This window comes from Trichomonas vaginalis, chromosome VI (assembly GCF_026262505.1).
Source record: "Trichomonas vaginalis G3 chromosome VI, whole genome shotgun sequence".
NCBI classification, from domain to species: domain Eukaryota; phylum Parabasalia; order Trichomonadida; family Trichomonadidae; genus Trichomonas; species Trichomonas vaginalis.
The window spans coordinates 9140720-9154943 of record NC_067208.1 but is presented as its reverse complement, the minus strand read 5'-3'; the positions used below and the strand labels follow the sequence as shown (position 1 = coordinate 9154943).

The window sequence follows — 14224 nt, the reverse complement described above, 5'->3', positions numbered from 1 at the left end:
AAACAGTCTAGCGTTATCTGAAGGTCCTACGAACAGGATCTCGACGGATATAATATTTGATGCATGTGTGGATACATATACATGAAAACTTAATAAAACTCCCTCTGTTTCAAATATTGAAATATATTATCTATCATAAAAATCTTATATTACTTAATGTATTATGTTGTATGTTAACATTGACATTAGATATCAATATTTTGATATAATATCATTTTAATTAAAAAACAAATTTGAATACATTGTCAGCAAAGACTTTTGACTAATGAAATAATAAATACATTATTAAGTTAAAATTGATATTATAATATAATAAGAAGTTTGATGAAATTTTTATCATATTTTTTAATAAGCATAATTTTTATTAGTATTTCGTATGTATGCATCTACACATGTATTCAATATTATATCCGTCGAGATCCTGTTCGTAGGACCTTCAGATAACGCTAGACTGTTTTAGCGTGAATTTTCATGAAAATGTATCTAGAAACATATTGAAGTCATTTTTCATAGATATCTATATGACAAATCTCATTTTATGCCTAATTATGATTGATATATACAAATAATTCCTCAAAATATCTCAAAAGTTAATACATTATAATAAGATTCTTTGTAATAATCTGCAATTTACATGAAAAAATGTCTGAATCACAAATACCCAGAAATTACATAGATTTAATACACTAAATTATTAATCTTAGTCAAATATGTTGTGATCTTATTAAATGCAGAAAATAAGATGCATAAATGGAAATATTTATTGTATAATTAGTTTATGAATGATATAAAATAAACATTGTTTTCAATGTTTGACATTCTTACTTAGAAAAACAATTTGAACATGATGGAAAATTTAAACAATTAGATGAAAAAATAAATGAGATAAATGAAGAAATTAAAAAATTAAATGAGGTGCTTATTAATCATTATGAAGCGATAAAGACAATAGGCGATAAAATGGGCATGATTGATGAGAATAAATAAAAATAATTAAGCCACATATCGGCGGGACTTTGACCCATCATGAATAATTTAAGTAGTGGATATGACGGGTTGTGTGACTTTTTTTGTAAACGTAAGAATTCATACAATATCGAGCGATTTTATATCATTTTTTTAACATATGAAGTAAAAAATGTATGATTCTTACGGTTTTTATTCTTACGTTTTTGAATAAATCAAGATTTAAAAAATTTTCAAAATTGTAAGACATTTACACTCAACCCAAACATAATGAAATAAACCATTAAAAAATTAACATTAATTTTAAAAGAAGCTATATATAGATGATGTCAGATATTCCGCGATTAATTAAACATTGTTTAAATCCTGAATGGGTTTAAAGACCTCATAAACGAGTAAAAAATAAACTTCTTACGAAAAATTAAACGCAAGACTATCAAAAGATAGAGTTGAAAGAGTAATGGTAATGATGAAGAAGAATTTGATGAGTTCAACATTGAACTTTAAGAAACTAATGATTATTTGAATTTATGAAATCAATTATTTGATTCATTCTTTCTTCAATCTCTTCTATTCTTTTTGTTAAATCATCAATTTTCATTAATGAGGTGATTCTTGGTTGAGGAATAGATTTCAAACTAACCACTCCTTTTATTTTTGAAATTTTGAATCCATCAACTTTAAACATTTTATTCAATTTACACGTTGTCAATTCTTCAAATAATTTTTTATTATTAGCATAATAGTCATTAAATTCTTCAACAGATGAAAAAATTTTTATTTCAGTAATTGGTTTAACAACGTTTATTTTTTGTTGAACATTTTCACTTTCATTTATTTCTTCCTCCTCTGTTTCATTTATTTTTAAAATCGGTTTCATTTATCATTAAATAAAAATTAGAATATAAGTGATGAAATATATTTTTTAATTAATATTAAATCAGAAATGGCGGCAGGATTCTTTAAAAAATTATGGGATGGAATTAAGAAAGCTGCGGGTTGGGTTTATAAAAAGATTATTAAACCCGTTGCAAACTTTTTGGCACCAGTAGCGAAAACGGCAGGAACTATCATAGGTGAAGTATTAGGTACTAAAGCAGGTAATCCGGCGATGGGAGCACAAGCAGGTAACGTAGTTGGTGGAATTGCTGAAGGAATACTTAATAAAATAGGGGGTAGATAGTGGAAAAATAAATAAATATTATTTTTATCTTAGTATTGGTTGTCGTCTTTGATAAACTTTTTCTCCTTTATTTAAAACTTCTCTTATTGGGGCAACTTTTGGCGTTATTGATTCAGCAACGTCACTAATTGCTTCTTTATTCTTAAATATCCAACTTGCCCCCTTCTTCAATGTTTCCCAAACTTTATGCGCTCCTCTTTTTACTTTATCCCACAGTTTCTTAAATATACCTGCAGCCATAGTTGATTATTTCATTAAAATTAAAAATTCATTTTCATCTTTTAAGTTTGATTTTTTATTTATTAATAAATGACGACTAACTATTTGGTGCCAAACACTAAACCGATTAATGGAAATGTGTTTCATTCATTCGAAAAGATAAATGAAATATTCGCAAAGAATGACGGTAGAAGATATTATAGAGAACTTGAAAGTTCATGCTATGACTCTGATGCTCCATATTTTGATGATAAACAAACTCATTTAAGAATTACAAATCCGGCTCATGATGTGAACCAATTAGGTGACACATATATTAAACGCAAAGTTAAAGCAACTCTAGTTTCAAATAAAGCTTTCACATGTGATGCCGCTTTTAAATGCATGCGTTTATTCGTTGGTTACAAATCATCAAATCAAAGCTTTAAACAATTAGAAGTAGAAACTGAAAGAGGTGATGCCGGTTATCTTCAGATGGATTGCGCCCGTGAATCTTTCGCATTTGCAACATATAAACCAAAATCAGAAAGGAAAGTTAAAAAGTTTGTTCATTCGTTATATAATAATGTTCAAAAATATGATAACTCAGTATGTGGTAAATATATTGACCCTTCAGAAGTTTTCAAGAAAGCAAATGAAGAAGTCGATGTCACTTTTGATATGATTATTCCGGTAAATGATTTGTTAGCATTTCAGGCGTTCGATGATTATCCTAAATCATTTGGTGATATCATTCTTAAATATTATGTTTTCAGGGATACTTTAGTATTTTGTCAGGTTGACCCGTTAAGAGTTGCTGATTTACAAAATTACGTTTATGAAAAGATAACTGATGAAAATTATGAAAAGATTATGAATCATGTTTATAAATATGATCGCAAATTCCAACAAATCGGACTTCCTGCCAAATTAATTACAAGCTTAGCCGCTACATCTGCTGAGGCAACAGTTGATGACGTTATTATTTCATGCACAAAGATGGAAGTTTTAGAGGATAAATGCATTACACCAGGATACGGTTTAATTGAAGAATCAGTTAAAGCAATACCACGTTTATTCAGTAAGGAAGATCCATTCATGATTCCAGCTCAACATATTGACGTTCGTTCACTAAATGGAGGTTGCATCACTCCTGAAGGTATTAGCTCAGATTTCTCATACGCTCTTCATAATGTTACAGATGTTGTGTTAACATTTCCGAAGAATGCAATGCAAAGAACAGTTTTAGAAAATCCAATGCTTCGAGGTCTTCAGGTCACTATAGATTCCAGAAACTTCCCCGATCAAGCGATGACCACAGTGGGTGACATATTCTTTACACGTATGCTTCAAGCTTCTGATTTAGATGGAGTGAATGAATGCACAGAAGAATACGAGGACTCATTAACTAGACCACTGAATGCAGATGATGGCACGCCATTAGCTAGAACATGGAAAGACCAAACTTCATTCTTATGCACTATTCCAGTTCAACGTGATGGAGCGGGTATATTCTTTGATGGATTAGAAACTTTCAACTCACAAGTTACAGTACAAGTGAAAGCTTATCCAATCATTCAGGGTGTAAATGACACTTACTGTTCAAAGGTGACAAATCCTCCTCAGGTTTGGTTTACTAGGACTACATATTGGACATGGACACCGGATGAAGGTTTGAAATATCATCCAACAGGTACACCACCACAGTATAGAAGTTCATATGATGAAATATTGATGAATAGAAATGTTTAAAATTATAAATTTATTTTTGATTAAATGGATTTAAATTCATACACTCCTTATGAAGAATTAGCAGGAGTATATAATACATACATAGATGATATGATTAATGAAGCATTGAGTGATAATAGAAATGCTCTATCTAAGGAAAAATTAATGAAAATTCCATATTCTGAATGTTACTTAAATTCTCACTGCAGCAATTGGTAAACAAAATAAAGGTAAAACATTAACGATATTAAAACAAATTATCATTATTGCTAACACTTCCCCATATTCACATGTGTTAATTTATATCAACCGTTCAGGTTCACCTTCAGATGATACATTTGAATCTTTAAAGCATTTAATCAAAATTCCAATTATTTATTTATCACAAGAAGAAGCAGAAGATTATTTAAAAAACTTTTTAATGTATAAAGAATTATATAATACAATCAAGAAGCAAGGATTAGAGGATAAAATTATTGATAAACAACGGGATGAATTATTTGAAACACTTTCTATTTCAAATTTTGATAGAGAATTTTTGCATTCACTCATTTTTCTAGATGATGCAGTGAAATCAAAACTAATAACAAATGAGAAATCATATTTTAATCAGTTATTAACTCAATGTCGACACATTCAGTGTTCATTCTTCATGGCTGTTCAATACTTCAAAGCATTAAGCACAAACATTAAATCAAATCTATCAACTCTTTTCATTTTCAATGGGTTTAGTCGTCAACAGTTGAACGTTATGCTTTATCAAGTGAATTTACCAATGAGCATTAATGAACTTTGCACACAATATCAGCAATTAGGTGAACATGGAAAAATAATAGTTGATTTAAATAAAGGAAGTGTTAAATTTGATTAACTTTTTATAATTAATTTTTATTTTTTATTTATAATTAAACATGACAGAAATAGCAAATCTTCTACAGGTTCCATTAAAACATGGAACAAACAAAAAGGGTGCATATAATAGAACTATGAAAGTTCCTGATGGAATGAAAGAATTAGTTCATATTGTTGCTGGTCTTCAAAAAGATGTTAAACAAATGAGAAACGTTTTAACATTACCAGAAGCTCAAGCATATGCCAAACGTCAAGGTCCAAATTGGGAAGCACACGAAGCAGACATTACAGGTCCAAATGGAAAACCTGATGGTATAAATGAAGTTTTCGTTACTGATGGTCAAGGTAATATTAAAGTCATAAATGGTTACAAATTAACTATAACTGATTATCCTAAACGTAAAGCATATAATGAACGTTATCCTATGCAATTTGATGAAAATGGAAAAGATGTTAAACAATACATTGGAGAAGTGAAAATGGTCCAATTAATTCATACCGTTATAATCCATATTCTTATTTCAATGAAGAATTAAATGCTATTGAAGAGGGACCGGATGGATTACCACAATATTCTAACCAGTTTGATGGTCAATATGCAAATATTAGACCTGAAATTTCAGCTAAGAAATTCTTTAAAGTTGCTTTATTCGATCCAGTTTTCGCAAATGTTAAAGATGAACTTAAACAGCAATTCCAACCAATTATAGTAGCAAGAATTGCATCAGGTGCTTTATCTCAAGCATTCAAAGATTTAATTAAGAAACCATTATATCAGCAACGAGGTTTAACTTATGATTTAGTTAAGGAATCAGATAAAAGAAAATTTGAGAAATCAGATGATTATAAGAATGCAATTAATGAATATATTAGGTCTATTAATTACAATGAACCAGCTAAAAATCAACTTCATGAACAAATACAGGGAATAATAGATTCAAAACTTCCAGCAAAATAAAAGTTTAAATATATTTTTTTATTCGATTATAAATGAGAAGACGTTTCACTAGTCAAAAGAACACTAACGCAAAAGCAGAGATTACGGTTGGTTATAACGTAAATGATGATAAATCACGAATTATTCAAAATGTTAAAGTTAATGTTAGCCCTGAACTAACAAGGTCAGCAACTCAACCAAATTTATTAACTCGTGACTTACCGAAAAGGAGGAGCAAAATAAAGAAGATGGAGACCCAATCATTTTATCTGAACCCGGTAAAAAACCTGTTGAAATTCCCACTTATCCAACATACCCCCACCTCTTTCATCAAACATCGAGAACCCATATAAAATAGACATTAATTCTGAATTAATGAAAATTTACCGTGATATAATAATTAATAATTATGATTCAATAATAAATTTAATTGACCAATCCGGTTTAATTATTTTACCTTATGAATCATTAATTCACATTATCGCCATTCTTTGTGATGTTCAAGATTCAGACGTTAAGATTCAATTTTTCATAGATGATGAGGTTTCATGCTGCGGAACAGTTGCAAAAATAAATCCTATAAAGGATATTAGCACAATTAAGATATCAAAGAACGGAACAACAACTGAACTTCATTTAACATATAATGATATTTATAATAAAATAGTTGATGAATATAAAATATCACTTGAAAAATTCTTTGTTAAGGCTATTTAATATTCAAGCATTAACATTATCGAATAATAATCCTTTGAATCATAATCAATAATAATTGACCTTTCACCAGTTTCTATCGTTTGTTTTATTTCTTTTTGTTCCCCACTATCCGGATCGGTCATTGTAATTGTTTTTGTTATAGTATCAGCTTTATCTTTAACTTCAATCTTTTTTCCATCGGGATATTTAAACCAAAATTCCAAAAATTCGATATTGTCAATCTGTTCATATTTTAATCTATCAATTACATTTTTAATACCATCTGAAAATCTTATGAAATGGTCATTATATGGGTTTGATTGAACTAAATTTGAATGAAGTGAAATATAACCTGTTGATGAATATGACACTGACTCATATTTTCTGAAAACACTAAAATTTATAACATGAATGAATTTCTTATTCGTTGAATTTATGAATTCTTGAGGTAATCTTATTCTAGTTTTATTTATCACTGGAAAATAACGCTTTACCATATTTTTAATCTAATAAAAATGTCAATTATCAATATTATTTCGAATAATAGCTGTGAATTAAATTTAACAGTTAGCGGAATTTATAATGTTACTCTCGTTTCTGTGAGTGGTAAATTTAATCCCATTCTTTTAGACCCTTCAGATTATATATCATTTATTAAAGATGACCTTGAAAAAACGTATGATATGTATATAAATAATGTGATAGCAAAATGGGATATTAACATGATTTTAAGTTATTTAAATGAATCATTTATCGTATGGTATGAAGAAAATTTTAAATCAAAACCCGATAAACTTTTTGAACTTGATGAAATAAATAACCTTATTAAATTCCCGCTGAAAATTAAATTTTGTACTCCTCATCTTCGTTCATTGTTGGGGATATTAAATTTTGAAAAAGATGTTGGGGATGTTTTGTATACTGACACTGGTTCCAATTTCATTTTAATCAAATGTGATAAAGTTAATACCCCAATGAGATTTTCACATCAAACATTAGACCCTAACTCTTACCCATCAATACAAAACATTTTATCCATCAACTTAAACACATTTTCTTTATCATATCCGTTTCAATTATCTGGGAATTCATTTATTCTTCATTCAAAAGATTTATCAAATATTAAATTTAGAATAACTGACCTATTTGATTGTGATTTAGAATTTATGAATGAAATATTATGGCAATTTCAAATAGAGAAAATAGCCGATGAGATAACGGATTAAATATTTATTTTTAAATCATAATAAATGATTAAACAACAGCAACTTAAGGCGCAAAGCGCCCAGGTCCTTCAGACCATTACATACGCCATATATGCATATAATTCAAAGACGGCAGAACAAACGCAAAGGTTGAAATATGGAGATTTGGAGATAGTATTGAAAAATGACCATTTCGAATTCGTTTGCAAAGGTGGTGCAGTGATATCAAATATAAAAGAAATTTTATTTATGAATTCAAAAATTAAAGGAATAACGGATGATATAACATCAATTCCACCAGAAGAACAGAGATATTACGCATTAAATGCATTTCCTAAAGTTTTGAAGATTGGAAGATTTAATTTAAATGAGGAATTCATAGAAGGTTTCCTAAATGACATAATGAAGAGGGTGGATAAGGAATATGTGGATAGTGAGTTAAATAAGAAGGCAAATTTGGTTTATGTTGATGAAAAAGATAATGAAATTAAAGAAAAGGTTGAATGGTATCATGAATGGACATTTGAGACTTTTAAAGTTAAAGCTGATACAGAATGGGTTTCGGGATGTTTAGACCTTAAAGCAGATAAAACTTATGTTAACGATGAGTTAGAGAAGAAGGCGGATAAGGAATGGACATTTGAGACTTTTAAAGTTAAAGCTGATACAGAATGGGTTTCAGGATGTTTAGACCTTAAAGCAGATAAAACTTATGTTGATGAAAATTATGCAAAGAAGTCGGAAGTAAATGATGTGATTACAAGCATGAAAAATGAAATACTTCAAACATTATATCCTGTTGGTTCTATTATACGTCAATGAATTCAACAAATCCAGCAAAGTTTTAGGTTTTGGTATGTGGAAGCAGATTGTAGATAAATTCTTATACTGTGCTAGATATTCAAAGCAAACAGGAGGTTCGAAGAAAATTAAAGAAGCAAACCTTCCACCGCACACTCATACAGGAACTACAAACTTTTCTGGCGACCATAGCCACTCATTAAGAGACCACCCATTATACAACTCAGAGTATGAAGCTGGCAATGACGTTTTATCTCCATCTTATAACAATGCAGCAAAAAAGATTTTTCGACCAACTGAACCGGGAGGTAATCATTCACACACTTTCACAACAAATCCAACAGGCTTGGGTAAAGATTATATGCCACCATTTGTGACTGTATTCGCATGGTACCGCGTTCAATGAATGAACTAAATATATTTTATGTCTGTAATTAATTAGGTAATGAAGTAATGGATGAACTGCAGAAATAAATTTTATCGTTAATGTTTACGTTAATGGTTTCAGGTTATTCAATAATTAATTATTTTTGAAGAACTGAGGGTGTCACCACGTCACCATGTGTCACCAGGTTAATTAACTTCTCTGAAAAAATGAGACAACATGACATTTTGACAACAGTCCTGGAAATAAATTTTATCGTTAATGTTTACGTTAATGGTTTCAGGTTATTCAATAATTAATTATTTTTGAAGAACTGAGGGTGTCACCACGTCACCATGTGTCACCAGGTTAATTAACTTCTCTGAAAAAATGAGACAACATGACATTTTGACAACAGTCCTGGAAATATGATGCAGTCCAAAAATAAAGTTAGTTTTAAAATTATTTTTATTTTTTTATTCCTATATAAATGACAGCAACAAACAACAACAGCAACTATATCGTTTCTGATGAAAAAGTTATTGATTCATTAGCGGAGGAATTAGTTGTGGCAGAAACTAAAACCCTCAACGAAAGAATTGGTGAAAACAAGATTGATTTACATAACTACCTCAAACACGATGGAGAAGAGAAGGAAAACTGGTATGGCTTTATTAGTAAATAAAATATCAAATTTAACGATTATAGATGTTGATATCAATAAATCGTACAATGATGAACTTAAAGAAACGGTTAGAAAAGACATTCTATCAAAACTTTCGGATAAAGATGTTATCATTAAAACCGCTTCAGGAGGTCTTCACATTTATTGCAACACTAATTTCTTCTATGCAGTTTCGAAACAGAATGATTAAATGTTATTCCTGCAATGATTATGATATCGATATCATGACTTCTATGGATGATTCAAAGCGTTCTTTAGTGGTTATGGCTGATTCAAGAATTCGCAAGAATGCAACAGAACCAATCAATACATACTCATTCATTCGTGGAAGTTACGATTCAACATTAACTAGAACAGTGAATGATAATTAAATGATTTGAATATTAAGGTAAGAGTTGAACAGAAGAACGAAGAAATAAAGACTATCATGAATGAAAACAAAGATGTAAACATTGACGATAAACTTGCCCAGAGCATAGTTGATGGCATTAGTGATTTTGAAGTACATAATGACGGTGGAAACATGAATTTGGAAAAAGAAATAAACATTATTCACACTGTTTCAAGCAATTAATTCGTTACCTAATCATTTAATTAATGAAGCATACGATAACGTTTATAACTTCTGCAGCTTAACTGAAAATGCAAAAAGTAATTTTGAAAAAGCACGTAGTAGATATGCACATTTAATGACTTCTCCATTTGTTTTAGTGAAGATTCTAAAACGTTATCAAAAGGAATATTATGATGAATATGTTTTACCTTTATTACGTAAGCCAAAAATAACATTTGATATCAAACTTGATGACTCGTTTTTGATAACGGATATTAGACGCAGGGCTGAAAATCATCAGTATAAAAACAGTTCTGAAGTAATTGAGGATTTATCACGTGTAATTCGTTTTGTAGATTGTGGAAACAAATATTTCATTCAGAAAGATTACAACATACACGACAAAATGAATCAAATATCATTCGTTCTTCAATCAAACATGAAAGAGTCACTCAAAATGATTAAATTATTTAAAGAAGAAGGTAAAACCATAACAGCATGGGATGTACTACTAAATCAATTATCCTCATTAACCGTTAAGGGTGTTTGCTTTAAATCTGATTCCCCAGATGTTTTCTCAACGTTTCAGGGTTATAAATACAACGTTCTCGAAAAGCCTGATTACTCAAAAATTGAGATGTTTATGAATTTCATTAAAGAAGCCATTTGTGATAATAACGATGAAGTGTATAAATACCTTCTCGGCTGGATTGCATCAATGATTCAACATCCTGGAATCAAGAATGAAACAGCAATTATTTTGAAAGGACTTCAGGGAACAGGTAAAAACAGATTTACAGATATTATTTCTGAACTTCTCGCCGGTTATTCATGTAAAAACATTACTGAAATAAGTGAGCTAACGGGTAATTTCAATTCAGTAGTTGAGAATAAAATGTTTCTTGTACTTAATGAACTCAAGAATGTAGGTGAAGACAGACTCGCAAACTTCAACGCTTTGAAATCAATTATTACGGATAATGAGATTAGAATTAATGAAAAGAATCAACCCAGAAGAACTGCTCAGAATGTTGCCAATTTCATTTTGGTAACTAATAACGTCTACCCTGTCAAAATTGAAGTTGGAGACAGAAGATACGTAGTTTTAAGAGTTAATGGTAAATTCAAGGTCAATTTGATTACTTCAAGAATTTTGATGAATTCATGCACAAAGGAATTTTATGATAATTTACTGACGTATTTTATGCAATATGACCTTTCATCATTTAATGTACGAATCATACCAATGACTGAAGCCAAACAAGATTTAATAGAATTATCAACAAATCCTTTAGATGAATGGATAAATACACATTATGATGAATTGTGTGCAGGTATGACGTGTAAAAATGCTCTATTCTGCAAACCATCAGACATGAAAGACAAGAATTTCCAAATGAGCATTAAGGATAAATGTGATAGGAAACAGAGAAGAATAGATGGTAAACAAACATGGTGTTATGTTTTGAAAGAAGAAATGAAAGGATTATATAAACAGGTTGAACCAAACGATAATGAGGATTCATTTACTGACGATGAAATACTTGTAAATGAAGCTTTATAAAGTATGATTGGAATTTATTTTTGCATTAATCCTGCTGTGTTGTCAAAATGTCATGTTGTCAGTAATTTTAAGAGAAGTTAATTAACCTGGTGACACATGGTGACGTGGTGACACCCTCAGTTCTTCAAAAATAATTAATTATTGAATAACCCGAAACCATTAACGATAAAATAACTGATAACAAAATTTTATTTTTATATAAATGGATACCCCACAAGCTCAAAATTTACCACGAATCATAACAAGGGAGGAAATGATAAAAATGATGCAAGAACGAATTAAAAACAACAAACCACGAAAACCGAGAAGATGCGCTTATGCAGTAATGATGGAAAGAAGAACCCAGAAGGGTTCGGCGTCTCGAAGAGACGTTGTCGAAGAGGAATAAAAATTAAATTTGGATAGAGTTTAAAAATTCATCTTTATTAAATTCATCTCTTCCAATCAATTTATTTATTCTATTAAATTCTTTTATTTTTGCTTCACCCAGTTTAAGGATTGAACGGTAAGTTTCTAATTTTTCGATTATTTCTTTCCTCTCTTTATCGTTTTCAATTACTTTAGTTTTATGGGCATCAGCCCCACCGCATTGCAGCTTCTTTTTGTAATAGCATATTTTTGATTTAATTCTGTTTAGTTTCTTTTTATATTCATCGTCTGGACTCTGACTCTTAATTGAATCAGGACTCTTGGCTGCTTTGTTGTCACTCATTTCTTACGAAATAAAAAAATTAAATATTATTTAAATATAATGAAGTAATAAAATAAATCGGAATTTCTATTAATTTATTGTCAACTTCAACTAATGCATTGCCGTTAATATATCTAACAAATTCAGCTATTGTGTCAAATCTTCGTCTTCTTTTTGTCATTGATTTATCAGTTTTTCCATAATCGAGATGAATCAAAACTTTATCCCTTGTTTAAAATTCATTGAGCCCGAATTAATTTGTTCACGTTTAACATCATTTAACCTTTCCATTTGCTTTCTAATATATCCCCATTCTTTTGAAATATCATTTTTCATTTCCACTGGTTTCATGTTTATAGTTCTATGCCATGTATTATTGTAATAATATACTAACTGTTGTATGATGGAGTCATGATTTCCATCCCAATATATCTGACCGTTAACCCCTAACGCATCTCTAAGAGTTCTCATTACCGCATCAACTATTTTATTATGAAACGTATATGGAGAGGATGAGAAGAAAAAATTAATTTGTGGGAAATAATGAATCATAGTTGCCTGAAATCCTTTATCACCATCACCCCTGATATTATCTACTCTTTCATGATCTAGTAAGTATTGTATAGCTCTTCTTGTTTCCTGTTCTGTTTTCCCTTTCACTGGAATGCAATATAAATATCTAGTGTTAATTTAATGGCAAATAAATAACGTAACGTTTCCTTTTGAATATTCCAGATGATCGATTTCGTATGAATATGGATATGGTGCAAATGAAGGGCGACTAAATTTTTCCTTTAACGGTTGAATTTCGGGTCAATTGGTTTATTTAAATCTTGAAATCCTTTTAAAATCTTTTTGCTTCTTTAATGTTTGAAATGGATATAATAAAGTGAATGATGAAGGATTAACTGAAGGAGGAGGCGGTACTGTCGTTGGAGGTTTTGGTGTTGCAATGGTTTAATTTTATCTGCTTTGATTTTGGATTTCATTCCCCCTTCATTAATTCTGGATGTATTCTATTCATTTGTTTTAAATATGCTGTATATAAAGGTTTGATATACTTTCCCGCTTCGAGTTTATGTTGAAGGATGAATTCCAAAAGTTGATCTTCATTTAAAAGTCGGGCTGAATATGGTTTAACTAATGAATCATAAATTAAAGCTTGTGCTTCATTTATGGTCTGAAGGGACCTGGGTGTTTTGCACCTTTGTTTTTTGCGGCTCATGATTATATAATTTATATAATTCATCAATATCTTCTTCTGTTAATACTTTATTTTTGAAATCTTTCAACTGTTTAAGTTGTGATTTAGTTTTTCCCTTTGTATATTCATTATTTTTAATTTTGTCTTTAATTTTAGAAATTATTTTATCATGATATTTCAAAATTTCATTTTTATAATACGGATAATAATAATCCATATCATCACCCGTTATATAGTTATCATGTTTTTGGAGATATGATTTTAATTCATAATAAGTAGGAAAATTTTGATTAAGTACTAAATCATCAATTAAATTTTTAAATCTGTGTTATCCATTTATATAAAAATAAAATAAATGTTTAAGGGTGCCCACCTCTTTGAATCATAGTATCAAAACCATTATTTACGGTTCCTTTTGTCTCTTCTGTGGCATTTTATTAAAAATAAAATTTTAAATTGTATTAAATAAATGGCATACAACATCCATTTTCACAACATACAGCCTTAGTGTGTGCTCCTGTTAATGCAGTCTTACCAATTGTTAAGCGAGTCATTGACCCATTTTTAAGTTGTAAATTAATATTCTGACCATCA

At 29.7% G+C, this 14224-nt stretch overlaps 6 protein-coding genes and 1 pseudogene across 7 annotated transcripts, besides 1 other annotated feature; 6 read left to right on the top strand and 1 right to left on the bottom strand.

The window, feature by feature from the left end:
* Positions 1 to 2458: 2458 nt before the first annotated feature.
* TVAGG3_0833110 (uncharacterized protein) lies at positions 2459 to 2931 on the top strand (the record flags this gene model as incomplete). The annotated part of the gene is made up of 1 exon (XM_051248568.1): positions 2459 to 2931. A coding segment is annotated over one exon (473 nt), but the record flags the coding sequence as incomplete, so codon positions are not given.
* Positions 2932 to 3028: 97 nt separating this feature from the next.
* On the top strand, positions 3029 to 4099 carry TVAGG3_0833100 (uncharacterized protein; the record flags this gene model as incomplete). The annotated part of the gene is made up of 1 exon (XM_051248567.1): positions 3029 to 4099. One exon carries the CDS (start codon positions 3029 to 3031, stop codon positions 4097 to 4099), a length of 1071 nt encoding a protein of 356 aa, XP_051084042.1.
* A 150-nt stretch (positions 4100 to 4249) lies between these two features.
* Positions 4250 to 14224: part of a mobile genetic element that runs on past the window's edge.
* TVAGG3_0833090 (uncharacterized protein) lies at positions 4500 to 4949 on the top strand (the record flags this gene model as incomplete). The annotated part of the gene is made up of 1 exon (XM_001306659.1): positions 4500 to 4949. One exon carries the CDS (start codon positions 4500 to 4502, stop codon positions 4947 to 4949), a length of 450 nt encoding a protein of 149 aa, XP_001306660.1.
* TVAGG3_0833080 (uncharacterized protein) lies at positions 8247 to 8342 on the top strand (the record flags this gene model as incomplete). Its single annotated transcript, XM_051248566.1, has 1 exon — positions 8247 to 8342. A coding segment is annotated over one exon (96 nt), but the record flags the coding sequence as incomplete, so codon positions are not given.
* Positions 9801 to 11345, top strand: TVAGG3_0833070 (annotated as a pseudogene). The gene has a single exon. A coding segment is annotated over exon 1 (1545 nt).
* TVAGG3_0833060 (uncharacterized protein) lies at positions 11418 to 11689 on the top strand (the record flags this gene model as incomplete). Its single annotated transcript, XM_051248565.1, has 1 exon — positions 11418 to 11689. A coding segment is annotated over one exon (272 nt), but the record flags the coding sequence as incomplete, so codon positions are not given.
* TVAGG3_0833050 (uncharacterized protein) lies at positions 12127 to 12447 on the bottom strand (the record flags this gene model as incomplete). The annotated part of the gene is made up of 1 exon (XM_051248564.1): positions 12127 to 12447. The coding sequence occupies one exon, from the start codon at positions 12445 to 12447 to the stop codon at positions 12127 to 12129; it is 321 nt and encodes a 106-aa protein (XP_051084039.1).